The sequence below is a fragment of the Rhinolophus sinicus genome, linkage group LG11, assembly GCF_036562045.2.
Source record: "Rhinolophus sinicus isolate RSC01 linkage group LG11, ASM3656204v1, whole genome shotgun sequence".
Taxonomy (NCBI): Eukaryota; Metazoa; Chordata; class Mammalia; order Chiroptera; family Rhinolophidae; genus Rhinolophus; species Rhinolophus sinicus.
The window spans coordinates 26,221,048-26,240,069 of NC_133760.1; the positions used below are offsets into that span (position 1 = coordinate 26,221,048).

At 38.9% G+C, this 19,022-nt stretch overlaps 1 protein-coding gene across 2 annotated transcripts in view; it reads left to right on the forward strand.

Moving 5' to 3' along the window:
• ADAMTS18 (ADAM metallopeptidase with thrombospondin type 1 motif 18) overlaps positions 1 to 19,022 on the forward strand; it is a 124,733-nt gene that overhangs the window by 98,058 nt on the left and 7,653 nt on the right. For both annotated transcript variants that reach the window (XM_074314547.1, XM_019710943.2), the window contains 4 exons: positions 11,668 to 11,809; positions 14,034 to 14,160; positions 17,253 to 17,457; positions 18,835 to 19,020. In XM_074314547.1, the coding sequence (XP_074170648.1) occupies positions 11,668 to 11,809; positions 14,034 to 14,160; positions 17,253 to 17,457; positions 18,835 to 19,020 (660 nt within the window). The remainder of the gene's footprint in view (positions 1 to 11,667; positions 11,810 to 14,033; positions 14,161 to 17,252; positions 17,458 to 18,834; positions 19,021 to 19,022) is intronic.

Below are 19,022 nucleotides of genomic sequence, written 5' to 3' on the forward strand. Positions count from 1 at the left end.
TAAAGTCTTCCCTAGTTTCAATTGGGTATGTATAATATATTTTTTAAAATAAGTTTTGCTGCAGTATAAATAGAAATAAGAACCATAATAATATCTCTATTAATACAAAATTACAGTTTCACTATAGTGGGGGAAGGTCACCTTTGCTTAGCTATTGTTTTCCAAAATCTCACTGTAGGTGTTCATTCTACTTACAGAATCAATGAAAGCTTAAATTAATGTCCTAGGAATGTGACCTGTCGGAAAGCAATCTGGAGGGAAACTTACGTGATTAATTGGACACAAATTACTTGTATTTTTAAAGGAGTTATGGTTTCATTCAAAACTTGCAACTATGTTAGGAGCTGGGGAAAAAAAAAGCATATCCAGTAACCTAGTATTATGTCTAGTTTATCTTTTTAAAATATTGGGGTTAATGACTTTAATATTTAAATTATACTTTATTCCTCTCAGGAGAACATCGTCAAATTTAGGTCAGTTTTTATTACATGAACAGACCTCTCCTAAATCGATAGAACACAGTGATTTTATAAAGTTAAAATCCTGATAAGCAATAAATTACATTTTTCCCAAACTGGGCTATATGTCAGTATCCAAGTAATCCATGGCTCTATTCTTTAAAGGAAGTTAAATAAAGTTCATATGCCTTTCCATTCAACTATGAATTGAACCAAAATGAATACTTTTTGAGCCAAAAATATGTTCACTCCAATATAAAAATGTTAATGTATTTTACAATCCTGTGGGCTGCTGAAATCAAAGTGCGGGAACCAAAATGAAAAATGCTGTTCATCCACAGAAAATGTAAGTCTGTGAGAGAAAGCGCCTTTTCTCACGGCCACATAAAATTTCTGTGTATTCACGCAGTTCTTGTTATAGGTAACATTGAGCAGAAGCGTATGTTTGCCAAAGCACTTGAGGATGGCATTGTGAGGATAATGTCCCTCTTTTTATCTCCATCATATAGATTACTCAGATCCTTCAATACCTTAGCTAGTTCCCATCTTCATCCACCTGGGTATGTACTGATTTAGGTAACTACCTTCAAAGCAAGTTTTCTCTGCTCACTTCCTCTTGATGTCTTAAAAAAAAATAAATTTGTTGGATGCCCGTTAATGCCCTACCTTGTACTAGACGTTGGAGATACACAAGTGGTTGAGGCATAAATCATGTCATCAAAACATTAACGTCTCAGGTCTTTAAAGACTATAAAGAGTGAGCTTGGGTTCGTGGATCCCATTCCTTTTTGGAAGCAACATGGGCCAGAATAGGGAGCATCAGTGTAAATAGTTGGCACTATGGGTTAATTTCTGTGCTACTCCTGATGTCACTTTGCATGAGTCTCTTAAACTATCTGGTCCCCGCTTTTCTCATCTGGGACATGATTTCCCTAAACGAATGGCTTCCACTGTAGCACTGTCCTTATGCACGTGAATAGCACCTATAGCAGCAGAAAGATGAACTGTACTCACCTTTGTATGTAACTTCTGTAGCTGGCATAGTACCTGCACCAACACTGATGCTCAAAAAAATATGTATCAGATAAATGATATCCAATGATAAAGTTCATTTAAAAAGTAGAATGTCCTTTCCAAGTTGAAAAATCAGACATGGAGGCAATAAATAAATTAAAGGAGCATTTCTCTGACCAATGACAGGCCCAGAGGCCAGCCTCTCCTTACCCCATTTCTTTCCCTCTGTCCCAAACCACAGTGGCAATCTGAAGTTCTCTGAAAGGCCTAGACTTCTGCTTTACACATTTAAAAAAACCACGGGATTTCACCATCTTTTAGGACAAGTCCTAGGACTATGTACAGTTTAAAGTCGAATATAGGGAATAGCATTTCAAGTATTGAAATCTGATCTCCTAAATTGCATTTGAGGAATCAGTATGCTCCCTAAAATGCTTGCCTTTCCCAAAGTGAGTCATGTACACCTACGAAGTTGCTGACCAGTTACTTCACAGTAGACTCACCTCCATCTGGGAGAGGAGCCACTTGCCCTCCCAGGCTGGTGAGTTTCCCAGATCTTTTCCCTGATTTCTGAACGTTCTTTAGTGCAAGTCAGGGTGATGCAATACTGGGAATAATTGACTGCTGTCAGTTAACCCCAAGAAAAAAGTACATGACCTGACACCAAATAAAAGTGTCTTCTGCTTCTGGTTATTTTTATATGTCAAAGCTTTATAGAATGTCTTCATAGAGAAGCTCCATTTAAATGGAAAACAGACCTTCACTTTTATCACTGAGTCACGTGCCTGCCCACTTTTAAAATGCAGTCTCTGTTACAAACATTCATTCTCCTTGGAACCTGGACTCTACATTTGCAACAGGTGGATATCAACTTAAACGGTGCTGGCCCCATCGATTTCCTCTATGGCCAAAGGAAATCCATAAGGATAACCATGGACTTACATGATTATCTTAGATCTTAAATTCTTTAGGCATGATTTAAGTCCATCAATCAACTTTTTTGTTTCTTTGTTTTTAAATACATAAACAAGTTGGAGAAAAGGAGCTAATTTGTATTGTATTTCTCCGTTGCCCAGGGAAAAACTGCTCATACACATGAACACTCCAGCACCAAAGGAAATCAGCATTGATTTGGCAATCACACACGTTCCGAGGTCACTACAGATGTACAGTTATTATAAACTAGATAATTTCCATATATTTCTTTTATTCAAGTCATTCCGTGCAACATTAAGTCTGGAATAAATTGGAAGAAATTTCTCATTGAACTAGTGCACTTGTCAGTCATCTGAGAGATTTAAAAGTCAGTTTATATTTCAATAGCCTTTGGGATGTTATGTATAGATGACCGCATTGTGTTTATTTTATTGGATTTGGGAAGACCAGGAGAAACTAACCCTATGTTACCTCCACATACCATATAGCTAAATTGTGTGTGTGTGCATGTGTGTGTGTGTGTCATGTAAGGAATTAAATGTTGAAGTGGTAGAAATGTGAAAACTGAGGATCAGAGTTGAAATTTATACGTGCCTTAGTTGAAAAATAATCATTGCATCTGAAGTCGACATATATATGCTGGGATTTTGAGTGTGGCTAAAGACTTGATTTTTGTTTTTCCCTTTTGAGATTAAGACATAGGTAATATAAGGTCACTGACTTTCTTTTTTGTTTAAGCGTTGTGCAAAAGGACTGTTTATAATAGAGGGCCTTGGCAGTAATAATTAAAAACACAGACATTCTTTTTTTCATGCTTAGCTAAGGTGTCCTCTTGAAGATGAGACATTCTTTATAAGTGACTGCCGATGAGCTTCTTTGCTAGCTGATGCTCTCTCTCTCTCTCCTTCTCTTCTCCTCTTTCCTCCCTCTCTCATTTCTCCCTCTCTCTCCTATTCTCCCTCTCCTTCTTCCACATCCTCTCTCTCCCCCTCATTCTCCATTTATCTCTGTTTCTCTCCCTGTCTGTCTCTGTTTCTGTCGCTCTCTCACATATGAAACAATGAATGAGTCACATTCTCTATCAAACTGTCATGCAGTTGGAGGGTCGGTGAGGAAATTCATCATGAGTGTTTCATTATGAAGTAACTTCATCTCTGTCTGATTAACGGTGATTCGGGATGACATGATAACACAGGTTGCTAGTCGAAGACTGAAATGCGATCACCTGTGTTTTTACAGCATTCCTTTTTTTTTTTTTTACTCTTAAAAATGAAAGGCTCTCCTTTATGTTCAGAATTTTTCTCTCTCTCTCTGTTAAGCGGCAAAAGGGGGTGTTTAACTCTTTGAAACCCCATTCCCAATTAATAGTGTACCAAGGGAGATTCCTGAAGCTGAAAAAGACAGCAGCCTTTGTAATGACAGTAAGTGAGAAATAGGTTAACCACAGGCCAGTTTCAAGGCAGAAAAAGACATCTAAAGAAAATTACTATAATAAACAACTTCCTCCAGTCTTTGGCAAAAGGAGATGATGGAGGGGTGGGAGACCAGGTGGACGGGCACATTGATCAATGAGATGACAGTGTGTGAGCCCACGGACGGAGCGTTGCCTTCTCATCAGCTCCTTCCTTGTGACCCTGCTGTCTGAATCCCCCCCAGGGAAAGGAGCTGAAATGAGTAAAGATGTGCCTCGAGATAAAATCAGTCTAAGGGAAAGGAGATTAGCCAAGCGCCATGGACGGAGTGAAGACGCCAAACACAAAAGAGGCAAAAACATTAGCGGAGGATTAATTCAGAACAGATGATCTAAAATTCGGAGTCACAAGGACAATTAAGAGGTGCTGTGGCAGTGCCACGTCGTTTGTCTGGAGAGTACCATTCGCCATTTGCAGCGCAGGCCTCAGTTAATTCATGGCGAACACATCTGTGATGGGTGGGAGAACACTATTTATTTCTCTCCACTAAACGCTGAGGAATGTTGATGAGTTGAATTAGAACTGCAGTCGGGGTTCAGTGTATCAAGCCGCACCTTTGAAGCTGCCTAACAGATGGTGTTTCCAAGTCCCCATCAGCATCTCCGTGTTGCCGTCTCTTGTCAAATCCAACTCACTCACACATAATAGCAGTGATGTACCCGGTCGTGTTCTTCAGGCTTTGAAGCAAACAAGAAGAAGGCAAAGACAGCTGGCGGACTTTTCACATCACGGGGGCTTCCAGAAATCACAGAGACTCACAAAAACAGGGATCTTCTCCTAGCACCACGAAACTATCCCTTTCCAGAGCATCAATCCACACACAACGTGTGGTGCAGTTTGTGACTTATCAGGAAGGGTCAGTCTATAAAGTTTCTCGTGTTTCGATTGTTAAAAGAGTGGTTAAATACCACATCTAAATAAATGCAGTGGAAAGGGGATCAAAGAGATTGAAAATCATGGCTGCTTAAGTCAGATAGTAGCATGTTCAAGAAATGAAATGTTCGAATTTGAACCCAGTAGCACCATGTCCATGGTACAGCATGCTTTTGAATCCCAGTGATAAAATCGTTTCAACAGTTGATACCGTTCTTAGACTTTTACATTAGAATCCTAGACATTGTGTTTCATAGCTAGGAGGTACTATCACTGGAGTTAAGATGCTAAGTTTTGGAGTCAGACAATATCAGAGATTCGAGTCCCCGTGCTTCGATTTACTAGCTTTGTGATTTGGTGTATTAATTTATTCATCTTTAGTATTGGACTAGTAATAGCACTATGCCTTCCTCATGTTCTCAACTTTAAATGCACGTGTAATACTTTGCCTGGCATACAATAAGTGCTGCTATTCGTATTTTGTAAGCAATCAGATACATTATTGAAGACAAGAAATAAGCTTTCTAGCATTAAATACAAAGCCAGTCTTTCAAGTCTATCAATAACTCTTTGATTTCCATGGGAGAATAGGAGAGCTTCTTAAAAAAAAAAAAAGAAAGAAAAGGCCTTCAATAATGAAACCAATACAAAGCTGGTTGAAGGCATTTATAGTTATAACACTAAAAAATTAAAAGTGGAAGCAAAAGGTGAACACACAATGGGATTTATAGATGATGTAATACAGAATTGTACACCTGAAATCTATGTAATTTTACTAACAATTGTCACCCCAATAAATTAAAAAAAAAAAAAAAAGTGGAAGCAAAAGAAAGAAGGCTGTTTACCCAAGATGCCTCAGTGTACCCTTTGTTTTAACTTCGTGTGCTCCAAGCAGAAGCTGCATCCTTCTCCTTCAGGGGCCAGTTGGTAGAGTCCAGCCCCTGTCTGTGGTTTTCCAACTTAAGAAGCTGTAAATTTTATAACTCTGTACCCTGCGGTCAAAGCTGCTGAGTGTTGTGTCTGAAGTCAGGTGGTTCGTGTGTTAAAGGTAGACATTAAACAGTTCTACTGAGGACCTGGAAGCATTTAAGGAGGTTGCTTGCCAGCTGTAAATTAGAGACCCAATGCCAGTTGGCTGGAAAATTCTCTGGACTAAGTCCAGTTAAGTAGATGGAATCGCTGGCGGTCTTTCCAAATGTGTGTATTTAACAGTGAGGTTATACGGGCTGACATAACAGCCTGGGGGGTGGTTGGGAACAGCATTGTTGTGATGTTGTGTCATGACAGAAGTTGGGGGGGGGGGGGAGGGATGTGGCATTCCTGTGACCTGTGGGGCACTCGTGTTCTCCACCAGGGCTGAGAAAACTTCTTGACTGCCCCTGACAAGGTCACTGAAAATGTTTGTGAATGATGGGAATTATTTTCAAATGAAGTATTATCCCAGATGTGTGTTCCTCAGCATTCACAGAGGCAGCTAGAATCTTAGCGATGTGGTGATTGTCCCAAGGTCTTCCTGCTTCCCAGATTCCGATGGGACCAACTTCCTGTGGTCAGGGTGATGGTCATGGTTACACTGAGGTATGTAGGTATGAACAAGCCCACCAAATTGGAGGCTACCGTCTTCATCTAGGAAGAATGGGTGAAATCATTGTCAGACCACAGGGCCACATGAAATTTGGCAAGTTTTCAATTGTGTCTTAAAACTGATAACGGGAGAAAACCTCCACCTTAAGGTTGGACAGAGCTGGCCTTATGGATGTGGAACCTGCCAAGTCGCATAGGACTTCATGCTCAGAAGGACCCTATGTTTGGGTAGGTGCTCTGCTGTCACCAACATGAAATTCTTCATAATTTTTAAAACAAGGGGCCTTCGATTTTCATTTTGCCCCGGGCCCCCAAAATTATGTCGCCATTCCTGTGAGTAGGATTGATTTTTTTTTTTTTTTTTAAGTCCAGTCTCTTTGAGAATTTCTATTAGCCGGTAGGACAGTCTACTTCCAAAGGAAATAGGAAAAATAGGAAAAAGTAAGAGAGAAAACTACTGCTGTGTATTCTGTTCTTGCTCACTGTTCTCCTCAATGCAGGGTAAAGAAAAGGGCAGAGATATACCTTAATTATCGTTGAGAAACAAATTATATGTTACAATGGGAAAATACTCATCTTTTACATACGTGGTCTTGGCATCGATTTGTTTAAATAATTACTGTCTTTAAGAGGCCTTTATGAGCTGATGCTGAAATTCTTAAGTCAGCTTTCTGCTGGTTTATACAAATATTGTCTTTTCACCTACGTGAGCACACATACTACTCTGTATGTGAATTTACAGCTGCATAGACATTATAGTCAGGCCTGAGTCATTTGATTTTTTAGTTAAGTCTTTTATTCATTGTTGCATTCGTTGAATGCATTAATATGTTCAATAAACAAAATATAAATATGTCCTACATGCCAGTGACTATAAAACTATAATAGTAGCACGACAATAACTAGCCACTGTGTATTTTATGAGTTAGTAATTTAAAGTTGCATAATCCTGGGAACATTTACAGTAAATTGTGCAAGTTATTTCTCTGCTTGCTTTGGCTGGATAAGGAAACTTATTACCTTTGATGATATGAAATTGATTTGTTGCCTTCTTGCTAGTAACTTTCTGTTTCCTACTTTTCTTAATTTTTGCTCAAGAATTTGACTTTTCAGGGGATCTTTACATGTTTTTGTTTAAGCGATGAGGGAAGGCAGATGGGAAACTCAATATAAAGGCTTGTCTTTTTAAGGGGAGTAGAAATCCTCAAAGAAAACTTAAGTTCTCTTTTGTTGTTTTGTGGCTTTTTTGCTGAAATCATCCACCAAGATACTTTCTCAATTAAATGACAGCTACAAAGCTTCTTTAGTCATGTGATCTCCTCCCCCGTTTTCACAAAAGCATTTGTTTTTCCTTCGCAGGTTTAATGGCCCTTTGTTTTTAACCCCTTCAGTAGCTGTCACTGTATTGTTTTTAAGTGTGGACCTGTCTCATTTCTCCCACTGGAGATTATGTTGATTATGTTTTCTCCTCATCTCTAGAGTACCGTGACCACAGAAATCAGAAGAGATGGTGACACCTTAGACCACGGCAGCAACAGTAGCAATAGATAAAGTGAAACATAGTCAGATTTGGAATATGCTGAAAGTAAAGATAATGCCGTTTCCTGATCGATTAGCTATGGAGTGTAAGAAAAGGGCAGAAGCTCACGGTGCCTCCACCGTTTCATTTTGGCCTAAACAATGACAAGTATTGGGCTGCCATTTTATGAGATTGGGAAGAACAGGAAGGAAAATCATTAGTTCAGTGTAGGATGTGGGTATACCTTTTAAACATTCAAGTATAGATGCCATGTACGCAGTTGAATATATGAATATAGAAGTCAGAAAATGGGTTTCCTCTACAACTGTACTGTCCAATATGGTAGCCACCACCCACACATGGTTGTTATTTAAGTTTAGATTTTAAATAATTGACATGTTAAGTTCTGTTTGTCAGTCACGCTAGTACTCAGTAGTCACATGGGGCTGTGGCTACCACATGGAACAACACAGGATTACAGTATGTTGTCATCGTTGCAGTAAGTTCTATTGGGACACGCTGGTGTAGCGTTATGGATTTGGGAGTGTTCACCATGTAGATTGTATTTAAATCACAGGACTGAATGCCATCACCTAGAAAAGTGAGTATAGATAAATAAGAGGTCATTTTGATATTGAATAGTTAGGAGATAAGGAGGATTCAGCAAAGGAGACTAGAAATGAAGGTCAGTAAGTCTGGAAAAGAACTCAGAAAATGGGTGTCTGGTGGTGAAGAAAGGAAGTGATCAACTATGTCCAATGCTGGTGATTGGTTGAGTACGACGAGGCCTATCAACTATTGGATATAACAAGGTGCCCTTGAAAGAGTAGTTCATTGATGTGGAGGGGAGGGATACGTGATAGAGAAGAACCATGGACTCTTGAGGAAGATGTGGAGATGGAGTATAAAGGCAACTCTTAGAGGATTTTATATGTATATATATATAAAGAGAAACAGTGGAATGGGACATGCGTTGGAGGGCTATGTGGAGAGAAGATCATTTTTTTTCTTAAGATGAGAGATATAGTAGTCCATTTGGATGCTGATGGGAATGATCAATAGACAGGAAAATTTCACAAAGACTCGAAAGAGAGGTCAACTCCAGCAGTGATATCCTTAAGTAGGTGACAGAAGATGGAATCTGTTGCATGAGGGACAATCTGGACAGGACAGGAGCCAGGACAGGGCATCTTGGGTAACAGAGGAGAGAAGGAATGTGTGGGGGCGGATGTAGAAACAGGTTTGGCAGGGGGAGATTGTCTCAGTTCTCTTCTTAGTAGCATTGATAAATTTTGTGGTTGGCTTTACTGGAGACCTGGGGAAACTTGATATCTTGGTTGTTTTTGTTTGCTCAGTAGTGATGACGCTTTGATCTTCAGAGTCTCATTTTTTAAAAATGCATCCTGTTCACAGAAACATTTAAAAGTATTTTAGAGAAAAACCACATGCCATGTATGGCTTAGGTTCTACAAATTGTCTAAAAGGTGAAGATAGAATATATTTTCAATGCACATTGAAAATGTGTGGAAACCGCTGTTAAATCACCTGAATACAAGTCCTGGCAATCCCAAAAGCAAGAACTAATGTTGTTTTTAATTTTCTTTGCATTAACATTGGGGATCACTTTCCCCTGTGGCAGTAAAAGTCAGGATCTAGTTTGAATGGGGGAAATGGGTGGTCCTAGAAAGTGGAGATAAGTGAGTGGATTTCTTCCCCCATCACACTCACACTTGAATATCCTTCCTTATATGCATGTGTGATGCAGCTCTACTGTATTGTAATATCATCTTGCCTATGCGCCTTAGCTCACTAGAACTCCTGTGCACATCACCTGTATTTTGCTACCACACATGTACATGTGGTGCACTGCATTATTTCTCCCCAACAAGATCTCTGCATTTCTAGTGCATTAAAAAAAAAAAAAAAAAAGACAACCAAAAGTGTTGCATTTGAGATACTACTTTAATTGAGGGAGAAATTGAGTTGAAATATCAGTGACTATCACGGTTATCTTCTGAATGTAAAACTTCTCTCAGGATTCTAGTTTGATTGTGAGTAAAAGTCTAAATTGTCTGTTTACTTGATATCACATGAAGACAACAGAAGCACTGCGAAAATCTCAAATAAGGAAAGCATGCTATTTATTCAAAATGTGTGAAATGTTATAACATAGTTTAACACATAATTCCAAGAACAGTTATATGATTTAGTTGCAAAAATAAGAAAAACAAAGACTAGAAAGACCCTCAAAACTAAAAGACCCCTAGGACCTTGATTTTGAGGTTTCATTGGTGAAATTGGCATTTGTCCATTTTAATGGTACTACTATCTTTTGTGTTATATTTTTTGTTTTGGATGGGAGTGAGGGGAACCCATCTATTAACATTTTGGTTGTTTCTGGGAGGCACCAAGATTTGCATGTGTTTTTATGTTTGTTTGTTTGTTTGTTTTTTGTACAACAAATGACGTCAACACCATGGAGTCTTTAGAATAAGCCATATTCCTGGAGATATTTAAGCTAACAGCAAAGTGGGAACCATTTTGTAGCATCTTAAGGAGGGGTCTGGTATGATGGAGGTCCCTGAACAGCTGCCACTCACTCAACTTTAATTGAGGTGGGATCCCACCAGACAGAGATAGAGCCAGAGGTTTCTATTTTTAAGTGAAAATCTGCTTTGCTTCTTGGGCATGAATGCCCAGTTCTGGTGGTAAAGAATTTTCCACAAGACTTATGGGGAAGAGACAACCAGCTATTTATATTCATGCTTTGAGCTTGAAAGAAAAGAAGAAAGGAGTGGTTAAGAAAAGAGAATCAGGAAAGAAGGCAAATAATGTTTGCCTGCACCAAAAACAAGGTGATGTATTATAGTGTTTAAATACATTTTGTTGGAGGTCCTATGTTCTATTTTAATTTCATTCACTAGTCACCTGTGTGATCTTAGACAAGGTCTTCTCAGTTTCTTTCAATGGAAAAAAATAGGCAGCTACATTATAGAGGTGTTAGAGGAATGTTTTGAGATGATGCATAGAAAAACCCAGCAGGGTACCTGTAAATGATTGCTCTTATTCTAGTAGTCAGATCTTACAGGATCAGATTTATCGTAACTCCTTGCCCTTTTAAGGTTAAATCCATTCCATATTTCTTTTTTGTCTTATCTGTTCACCTCAGTACACATATTAACAGTTAACAGTACACAGTTAACAGCATATTCTCTTTGGAAGCCCTCTTGGAAATCTGCTTGGATTCCCAAGTTGATGATTGATAACTCTAAGTGGGGTATTCTAAGGTTTTTGGAGTGTGTCCCTTGTGTACAGCTCCTATGGGCACCCAGAAGAGGGATTATAAATTGTGGTCCAAGATAAGTCATAAAAATGTATATGTGTAGATTAAGTTTCGTCCCTGATCTGTGGGGCACCTACTGTATGTTGTTACCATGCTAGGCTTTCAAGTTCAATGTGAAGGTTAAGACCTCATAATATAACCTCCTTTTCTTCAATATAATGTAAAAAAATTGCTTTATTAATGCAATTACTTTTTATTAAATTATACCTAGAGTTGAGTGTTGTGGGCTTATGGCAAATGTCAAGTCATGTTTCCTTACGGAGCATCTATTTGATGATAAGGAGTTACACATTTCAAAGTGTCATGGGAAAATTTTAAATTAACCTAAAACATACTTGGGAACAATGATGTGAACCAACTTTAAGGTCAAAATGTCATACAAATATCTGTAAAATGTTCAGTGAGATTTCTGGAATTCCAGGATCTGACCTATATCTTGATCTCTGATTTGTATCCTGCGCTGTCCAGATTCTGATGCAAGGCAAAAATCCGGGGATAGCTTGGAAGTACGCACTTCCCAAGGTCATGAATGAAACTCAGCCAGCCCCAAGAAGACACATCCACACCTGGAGTACAGTGCAGTCAGATTGCTCCGTGTCCTGTGGTGGAGGTAGTTGATTTCTTAATTCCATCCGCCAACTCTCTTCTTAAAACAGGTTCTTTCACTCCAGGCCTCTTTTCAATTGTGTGGTTTAAATAAGCAACAAAAGAACTGTCTTTTATGGGAATCATCTCTGTAAAAAGCAAATATTATTGTACTATCTGAGGATTTTACTTTGTAGAAAGAAACCAAGTCTTACAAACTCAAGTCAACCACAACCAGGACTCAAAAGTTGTACATCAGAAACTTATGGGGTAAACTATAGAAAATGCATATTTATAAATGTAAGAAGATATACATATATATTTATATATTTTGAATTTTTTTCAGCTTACAGTTTAGTTTCTCCCTGTCCTGACTTTTCTGTTGTTATAAACCTCCCACTGGGACTTAGAGAAGGTAGGGTCACGACAAGTGAGAATACATGAAAGGCAGGCGTAAGACAGTGCTCTGAAATGTGGCTATTGTGCCATTCCACTCCCTCAGGGGTGAGGTCAGCAAAGTCCCTCTCAGTGGGGAGATGGATTAAATCTGAGAAATAACCCTTGTAAGGAAGGAAAAACAACAGTTCTCTTCTCAGCGAGTAGAAGGCAGGCATTTTATTGAGATCCAAAAACATCACATATTTGTTTGTAAGTCAATCTTTGTCACACTTACTCCTTTGGGAAAAGGAAGGAAAGTCCATAAATAGGTCCATGAAACCGAAGCATCAAGGGTGGCCACTCATTCCTCATATTCAGAGCACCTGGTAACTGGGTCTTCTAACTATGTCCATTCTAGTTAGCCAATTGAGGAATCTTGGAACCAGAAACAGACAGAAATATAGAAAATTAAGAAACTCTTAGGCCTGTTTTTCAGGTGCTTATGCTAATTAACAAAATATGAGGAAACACTTCTTTTTAAAAGATATGCAAAAGCAATGCAGTTTTATTAATAAACATTTTAAAGGCAATATGAGCTAAAGAATAATCTCCCATAATCCTTTAATCAGCAATAGCCAATGTTAATGCTTTGGTCTATATCATGCCATTCTTTTTATTATGCAAATGTAAAAATATGTGTGTTTGACATACTCAGACACGTACCATAGGTATCATTTCGGGGTTTTTTATTGTTTTAACCGAATGGAAACTATACCATAGACATATTTTACACTCTTTTTTACTTAGTCTTGGAGCATGAGCAGTTTTTTATATGTCAAATATTCTTTGAGATCATTTGCAATAACTTCCGGGTATTCCAGGGAGAGCACAGTTCCTTGGGAAGGGGCGAGATGAAGTCCGTTTTCCATTTACAGGGAATAAATCCAACCAGAGGGAGGATGCTGGAGAAGTGCATTGTGGGATTCCCTCTTGCCTTGATTAGCAATCCCTTCACGTGACTCACAGACCGTGGTGCCTCTGTGGCATCTGAGAAGAAGAGTCCAAATGATTATTTCTCCAGAAGTAAACTCTTCACTTTAGGGAATCCCAATGTGGTTTTGATTAGTGCCTCCTGAAAGCAAACCTACTTCAACCAAATCGTTATAGCAGGAGTGACTTTTCATTGCTTCTTAGATTCCATTTTTAGGAAAAGCACCATGTAAATATAAACAAACACAATTCAAAGAGGAGGCAGTATTCCAATTTGGGGAACTGACAAATACAGTTATTTTCAAAACAGTTTATGCCTCTGATGAGAAGTCCTGAAATGAGTGTTGAAAGTAAGACAGCAGGATGCCACTAAAACAGACAAACAACAACCCAGAGTCCTAGCTGACAGGTATGACTACATATTCAGTGAGCTCAACTTTTCATTTATATATGCATCATACTGTAAAAGATGCTTCATGGAAGAGCAGGATCTTAGAGTTTCTACACATAATCACCGGTGGTTTTTCTTTGCAGAATACTTCCATTAGGTGTGTACAGTGGGAGTTCAAGTTGGTGGGATGTTTCCTTTACAACCGTCCTATTTTCAAAAGGTTTTATGTATCACTATATTGTTCTAGAATCCACAGCAGTCTGGAAAATGAAGAAGCTACACGTTAAAATTATTAATATATGAAAACTATTATGTCGGGGAAAAATGGGATTCAAATTAGTGGCAGATTTTATCAAAAGAAGGCGTTCTCACACAATATGTGGATCGTAAATAAAATATGACAACCCTGATAAATCAGAAGTTAAATGTGGAAATGAAATTGAATTGGTTATCTGTACTTTCTGCTTTGTAACTTGTGATGTCTTATTAGGTTACATAAGTATAAAGGCCATTTGCTTACGAGATCAAAATACTCAAGTCAATTCCTCATTCTGCAATGCAAGAACCAAGCCAGCAACCGAACCCAAAGTATGCAATGCTTTCTCCTGCCCTGCCTAGTAAGTCATCTGGAACTGTCTCCCTGGTTATATTTGTACTTTGTGTGCCTTTTTATTGGTATGAGATAATTAAAGCCCACTCTCGATGCTTCTGATCAAAAGTGATACAAAGATAGAATGTCCAAAAAAGTAATAGAAGAAAGAAGGTAGTTGAGGTTAAAATATATAAAACTTGAAAAACACAAATATGTTTTAGACAGTCATTTGACTCTGACTATGCAAACCTAACCTTGGGATATAAAGGTGTCTGCTTTTGTTTTTGTTGTTGTTTTTTTTTTCAGCCGTTACATAGAAACTCTTCTGAACTAAATCAGATATTTAAATAACAGATTCCTACATTAGTTAAGTTTACATATGGTTGTGTGTTTAACTTTTATATAGTTGTCTAAGAATTTACAAATCATAATACTATGTAGACCATGAAACCTCAAATGCAAATTACACAGTAGCAAGGCACAAAATAAAAAGAAAGGGGTAGAGGCCAAGTAGTAATCCACTTCTGATGATGGTACCCCATGGGGAGCTCAGTGGGTTTGTTTTTGGATGGATTTTAGCCACACTATTGTTTGAACCTAATTTTAAGTAATCTTCCCAGCCAAACAGAGTCTTTTCTTGTGTGATTTATCTTCTGCCAAATGTACTTATATAGAATTGACAGAGTTTCTTCTAAAGCAATGTTTTGTGTTCACTAATGTTTCAGATCATCTTAATAAGCAGTGTTTGCTTTGTGGTGATGCAATTATATTGCACAATCTTTATAAAAAGATTGCACATATATTTTTTCCTTACAAATAGTATATTTGTCATAATTGTTTGGGGTCTTAGCTATCCACCAATCCCATATGTCCAATTGTCAGCCCAGTTTTTCTCTTAGAATCTGGAACCAGCTCTATCCCATACACAAAATGGAGACATAAATTTGGGGAGGGAGCTTTCATGGATTTTCCCCTTTTGCTAAGAAATATCTGCTTCTAAGAAATATGTGACCCTAAGACATCTTTACCAGACAGTGTTATTGACCCTTATGGAGTATTTTTTCCTTTAGGTGTGTGTGTGTGTGTGTGTGTGTGTACGCACGTACGTGGAGGAATTGGGAGTATGTTTTATTTTAAGCCTCCTTCCCATCATTGGTTATCTCAGCCAACCAAAGAAAGGGACGCCATTCACTTTTACATCCATGAAAAGAGAAAGAGCCTAGGTCATGCCCAACTCCTAGAACTTGCCTGATGACTCCACATAGAAATGACATCGTGTGCAGTAACAAGTGTACCCGCTGTGTAAAAGCAGAAGAGCCCCTCAGAATGACTGCCAAGTTAGGATGGTGAAGTGGGCAGAATCTTTGGTTGCTTTCGCTTCTTCTCCACCTTGTTATTTATATCTCATTATTTCCTGTTGGAATAATGGAGACTTGCAGGGACTATTCTTCCCTAGGGATATATTAGAAGTAAGATTTCGACTCAGACTATTGGAACTAGAAGGACAAAGGAATTAATCTGATCTAACTCCATTAGTTCCCCATGTAGCAGTCATGTCATATGCACTTACTGTATGCCAGCTCTGAGCTGAGGACTGGGGTTTGGAGATGAATGACTTGTGTCATCAGTGAACATGCAACCAAATGGAAGAGTTGGATGTGTAATGAAATAATTGCGAAGCGGTGAGATACATGCTAAAAAATGTTATATTAAAAAAAAGCAGTAAAGGAAACATGGAGTTGGGGCTCTGAGGTAGGGATTGATTGGGGAATGAGGCGAGGTGGAAAGTGAGCCTGACACCCAAATGTGGAGAACCATGCATGTCACGTACAACATCTATTTGTGTTATGCTTTTTCTAGTACTTTTACAAAATCATCATCTTTGACACATAAAGCCAGGAAACTTGCATTTGGTAGATAAAATGTCATCTTCATAGGCAGATGTTGAAAGTAATTGCATAATACGTTTTGTTTATATCTTATAAATACAAATAATTGTACAAACATAAGGAATTATTTAATTTAGATATCTTTCTTTAAGTAAGATAATATGGGTTATGCAATGTTGTAGAATACATAAAATCCTTGAACCCATGTGCTAAATTCTCTGGACTAAAGGCCTTTAATTTCACATGTCAGGCTTGTGGAGGAAACCAGAGAAAAATTTATATGACTAGGAAAGGTAACAGAAATGCAAAACTATAACAAAAAACTTTTGTGATATTTCTTAAAATTATACTTAGAATGTTGGTAAAAACAGCCTGAGTTTTAAATATTGTTGCTATGACTCACTATGTTAACAGTCATATCTGTTTTGTTTAATGCTAAGCCTTCAAATCATAGAATTTCAATGAATCCAAAGTAGTTGTTGAAAAGGATTAATAGTTTCAATCAGTTGCTTACCCTTCAAATATAAATCAAGTCTCAGACTGCTGCAAAAATGGTGGTCGGTTTGGCCATCTTTAAATAGAGAACACAGGTTATATCTCTAATCCATCAGTAAATTTTAAGACTAACCAGAATAGTTGGGGGAACTGCCTACTTAGAAATATCCTCTGTGAGACCCTCTCTGAATGCGCCCCTCTCTTGCATGGATGTGTGTACACACACACACACACACACACACACCCTCAATGATCATTCATTAGTCTCATTATTGCAGTTTGTATTAACTTCTATTGTGGCCATTATCAGAAAGTATTGTCTTTACTGGTTCACATAAAGATGCCTCTTCACTATGTTGTAGGCTCCTGAATGGAAAGAACATCGCCTCAATCATTTTTCCAACCCTAATACGTAGGAGAGTCCCAAAGTTAGCCCAAGCAGTTTGGCTGAATGCATGAATTGCCCAGCTTTCCAAATGGCACATGTTTCTTCCCCTGCAGAGAGGGCAGGGGTATATTTTTCCCCAGGACTGTGTGGCGACTATGACTCCCTGTAAGTGGACCATACTAGTGTAGGCTTCAAAATCTTTAAAAGAATAATTAATATGATTCACCCTCATTGGTTCTAAAATTGATGTAAGGCTTTCTTTCGTCAGGTGGTTAATGTTTTGCAGTAACTGCTTTGGAAGTGATGAGCCAGAGTCTCACTGGAAGTTTTGTTTTTCACTGACAGCTGGAAACCAGGTGAATGGAGTGTATGCAGCAGGCCGTGTGCGAGGGGCCAGCAGAGCCGGAAAGTCCAATGTGTCCAGAAGAAGCCCTTCCAAAAGGAGGCGGCCGTGCTGCACTCCCTCTGCCCAGTGAGCACACCCACTCAAGTTCAAGTCTGCAACAGCCATGCCTGCCCTCCAGAGTGGAGTGCTGGGCCCTGGTCTCAGGTAACTGAAAAGACTTGTTGGTCCTGTTCCCCCAAAAATATAGGTGGTATCTTGGCTTTCCAAGAGACTCTCAGCTGTACACACCTTTGTGGGAATCACGCTGAGCTAATGTAATGGGGCATTTTAATTTGTCTTAGTGATTCTTATGCGACCTGCAGTTGGGGAACCCTTAGAAGTCTAGACATTAGAGTGTGGGGGCCATTTTGGCTACACTGGGGAGCAGAGCTAGACAGGATTTGAGTGGCAGAGGACTGGCAGGAAAATTGGCTACTGAATTCTCCAAAGCTAGCAGAAAATACAAAGAATGAGGCATAAAAAGGACATTGAACTCTTGCTACAATGAAAGAGGTGGGGTTAAAAGAATACAGAGAGGAGGTGGGTATAAAGTTTACTATTGTCACAAACTCCCGGTGAAAGGTACACAGTTATAAAGTTGGAAGAGGCCTAGAGCTACCTGTCATTCACAACTCAGAGGTTCTCACACGGGGGCATTTGGCAATGTCAGGAGACATTTTTGATTGTCACAATGGTGGGATGAGTGCTACTGATCTAGTTGGTAGCGATAAAAACCCTGCACACAGGACACTCCCCAACACAAGAATTCTCTGGTCCATATTGTGCTGAGGGTGAGAACTCTCTGCAGTAGTCCGCCTCTGCTAAACCACAGATGGTGACACAATTCTGGGGAATAATGTAAAAACAGGGGTTTCATCACCTGAACTCTGAGGCCAGGTAGCAGCCCCTGACCACATTTCTGCCATGTTGTCCTTTAGGGCACATTATATTGTGGAGGGGGTTGATTTCTGATTAAGTTTAGCAGTACACTTCCATACCCCTAACAGAGGTCAGAATAAGGTTTCTTTTTTTTTTAAATGATAGGATATTACGGATTTTTTGTTGTTGTTTAATGTTAGGACTATGTCTGTTAGGGGATTAAGGAGCTGAAAGCAGGGAAGACTATCTCCCAGCATGCTTAGGTGTCCTTTTAAAGTGAGGGAATATGTTCACTTATCACAGAAGGTAAATGTAAGTAGTACATCATGTTGAGTCTGGTCTCTTTCTTTGCAATTAGGAGTTACAGTTCACAAAATTCAAAGGACTGTTTTAGCCAAATATGTATGATGGGCATGGATTAAAGAAATGGGGGGGGGAATGGGGAATTTCTTTAAAAAAGGAGCTTTTTAGTTCATGGAATTTACCCCGAATTTCACATGGAATTTACCCCGAATTTCACATGGAATTATTTTTGAGAGAGTAGTTTTCTTTTTAAGTTTTATTTTTTGACTACTAAAACCAAATGTATCTCTTTAAGAACTTGAAAATCATTTGAAACTAGCATGCAAATGGCATTACTATTATTATTATTTCCATCTCCAGTGTTCCAAGACTTGTGGGCGAGGGGTGAGGAAACGTGAAATCCTGTGTAAAAGTGCGGCCACGGCAGAGGGCCTCCCCGAGAACCTGTGCTCCAGCAGCCCCAGACCAGAGTCCCAGGAGGGCTGTGTCCTAGGACGGTGCCCAAAAAACAACCGGCTACAGTGGGTTGTCTCTTCATGGAGTGAGGT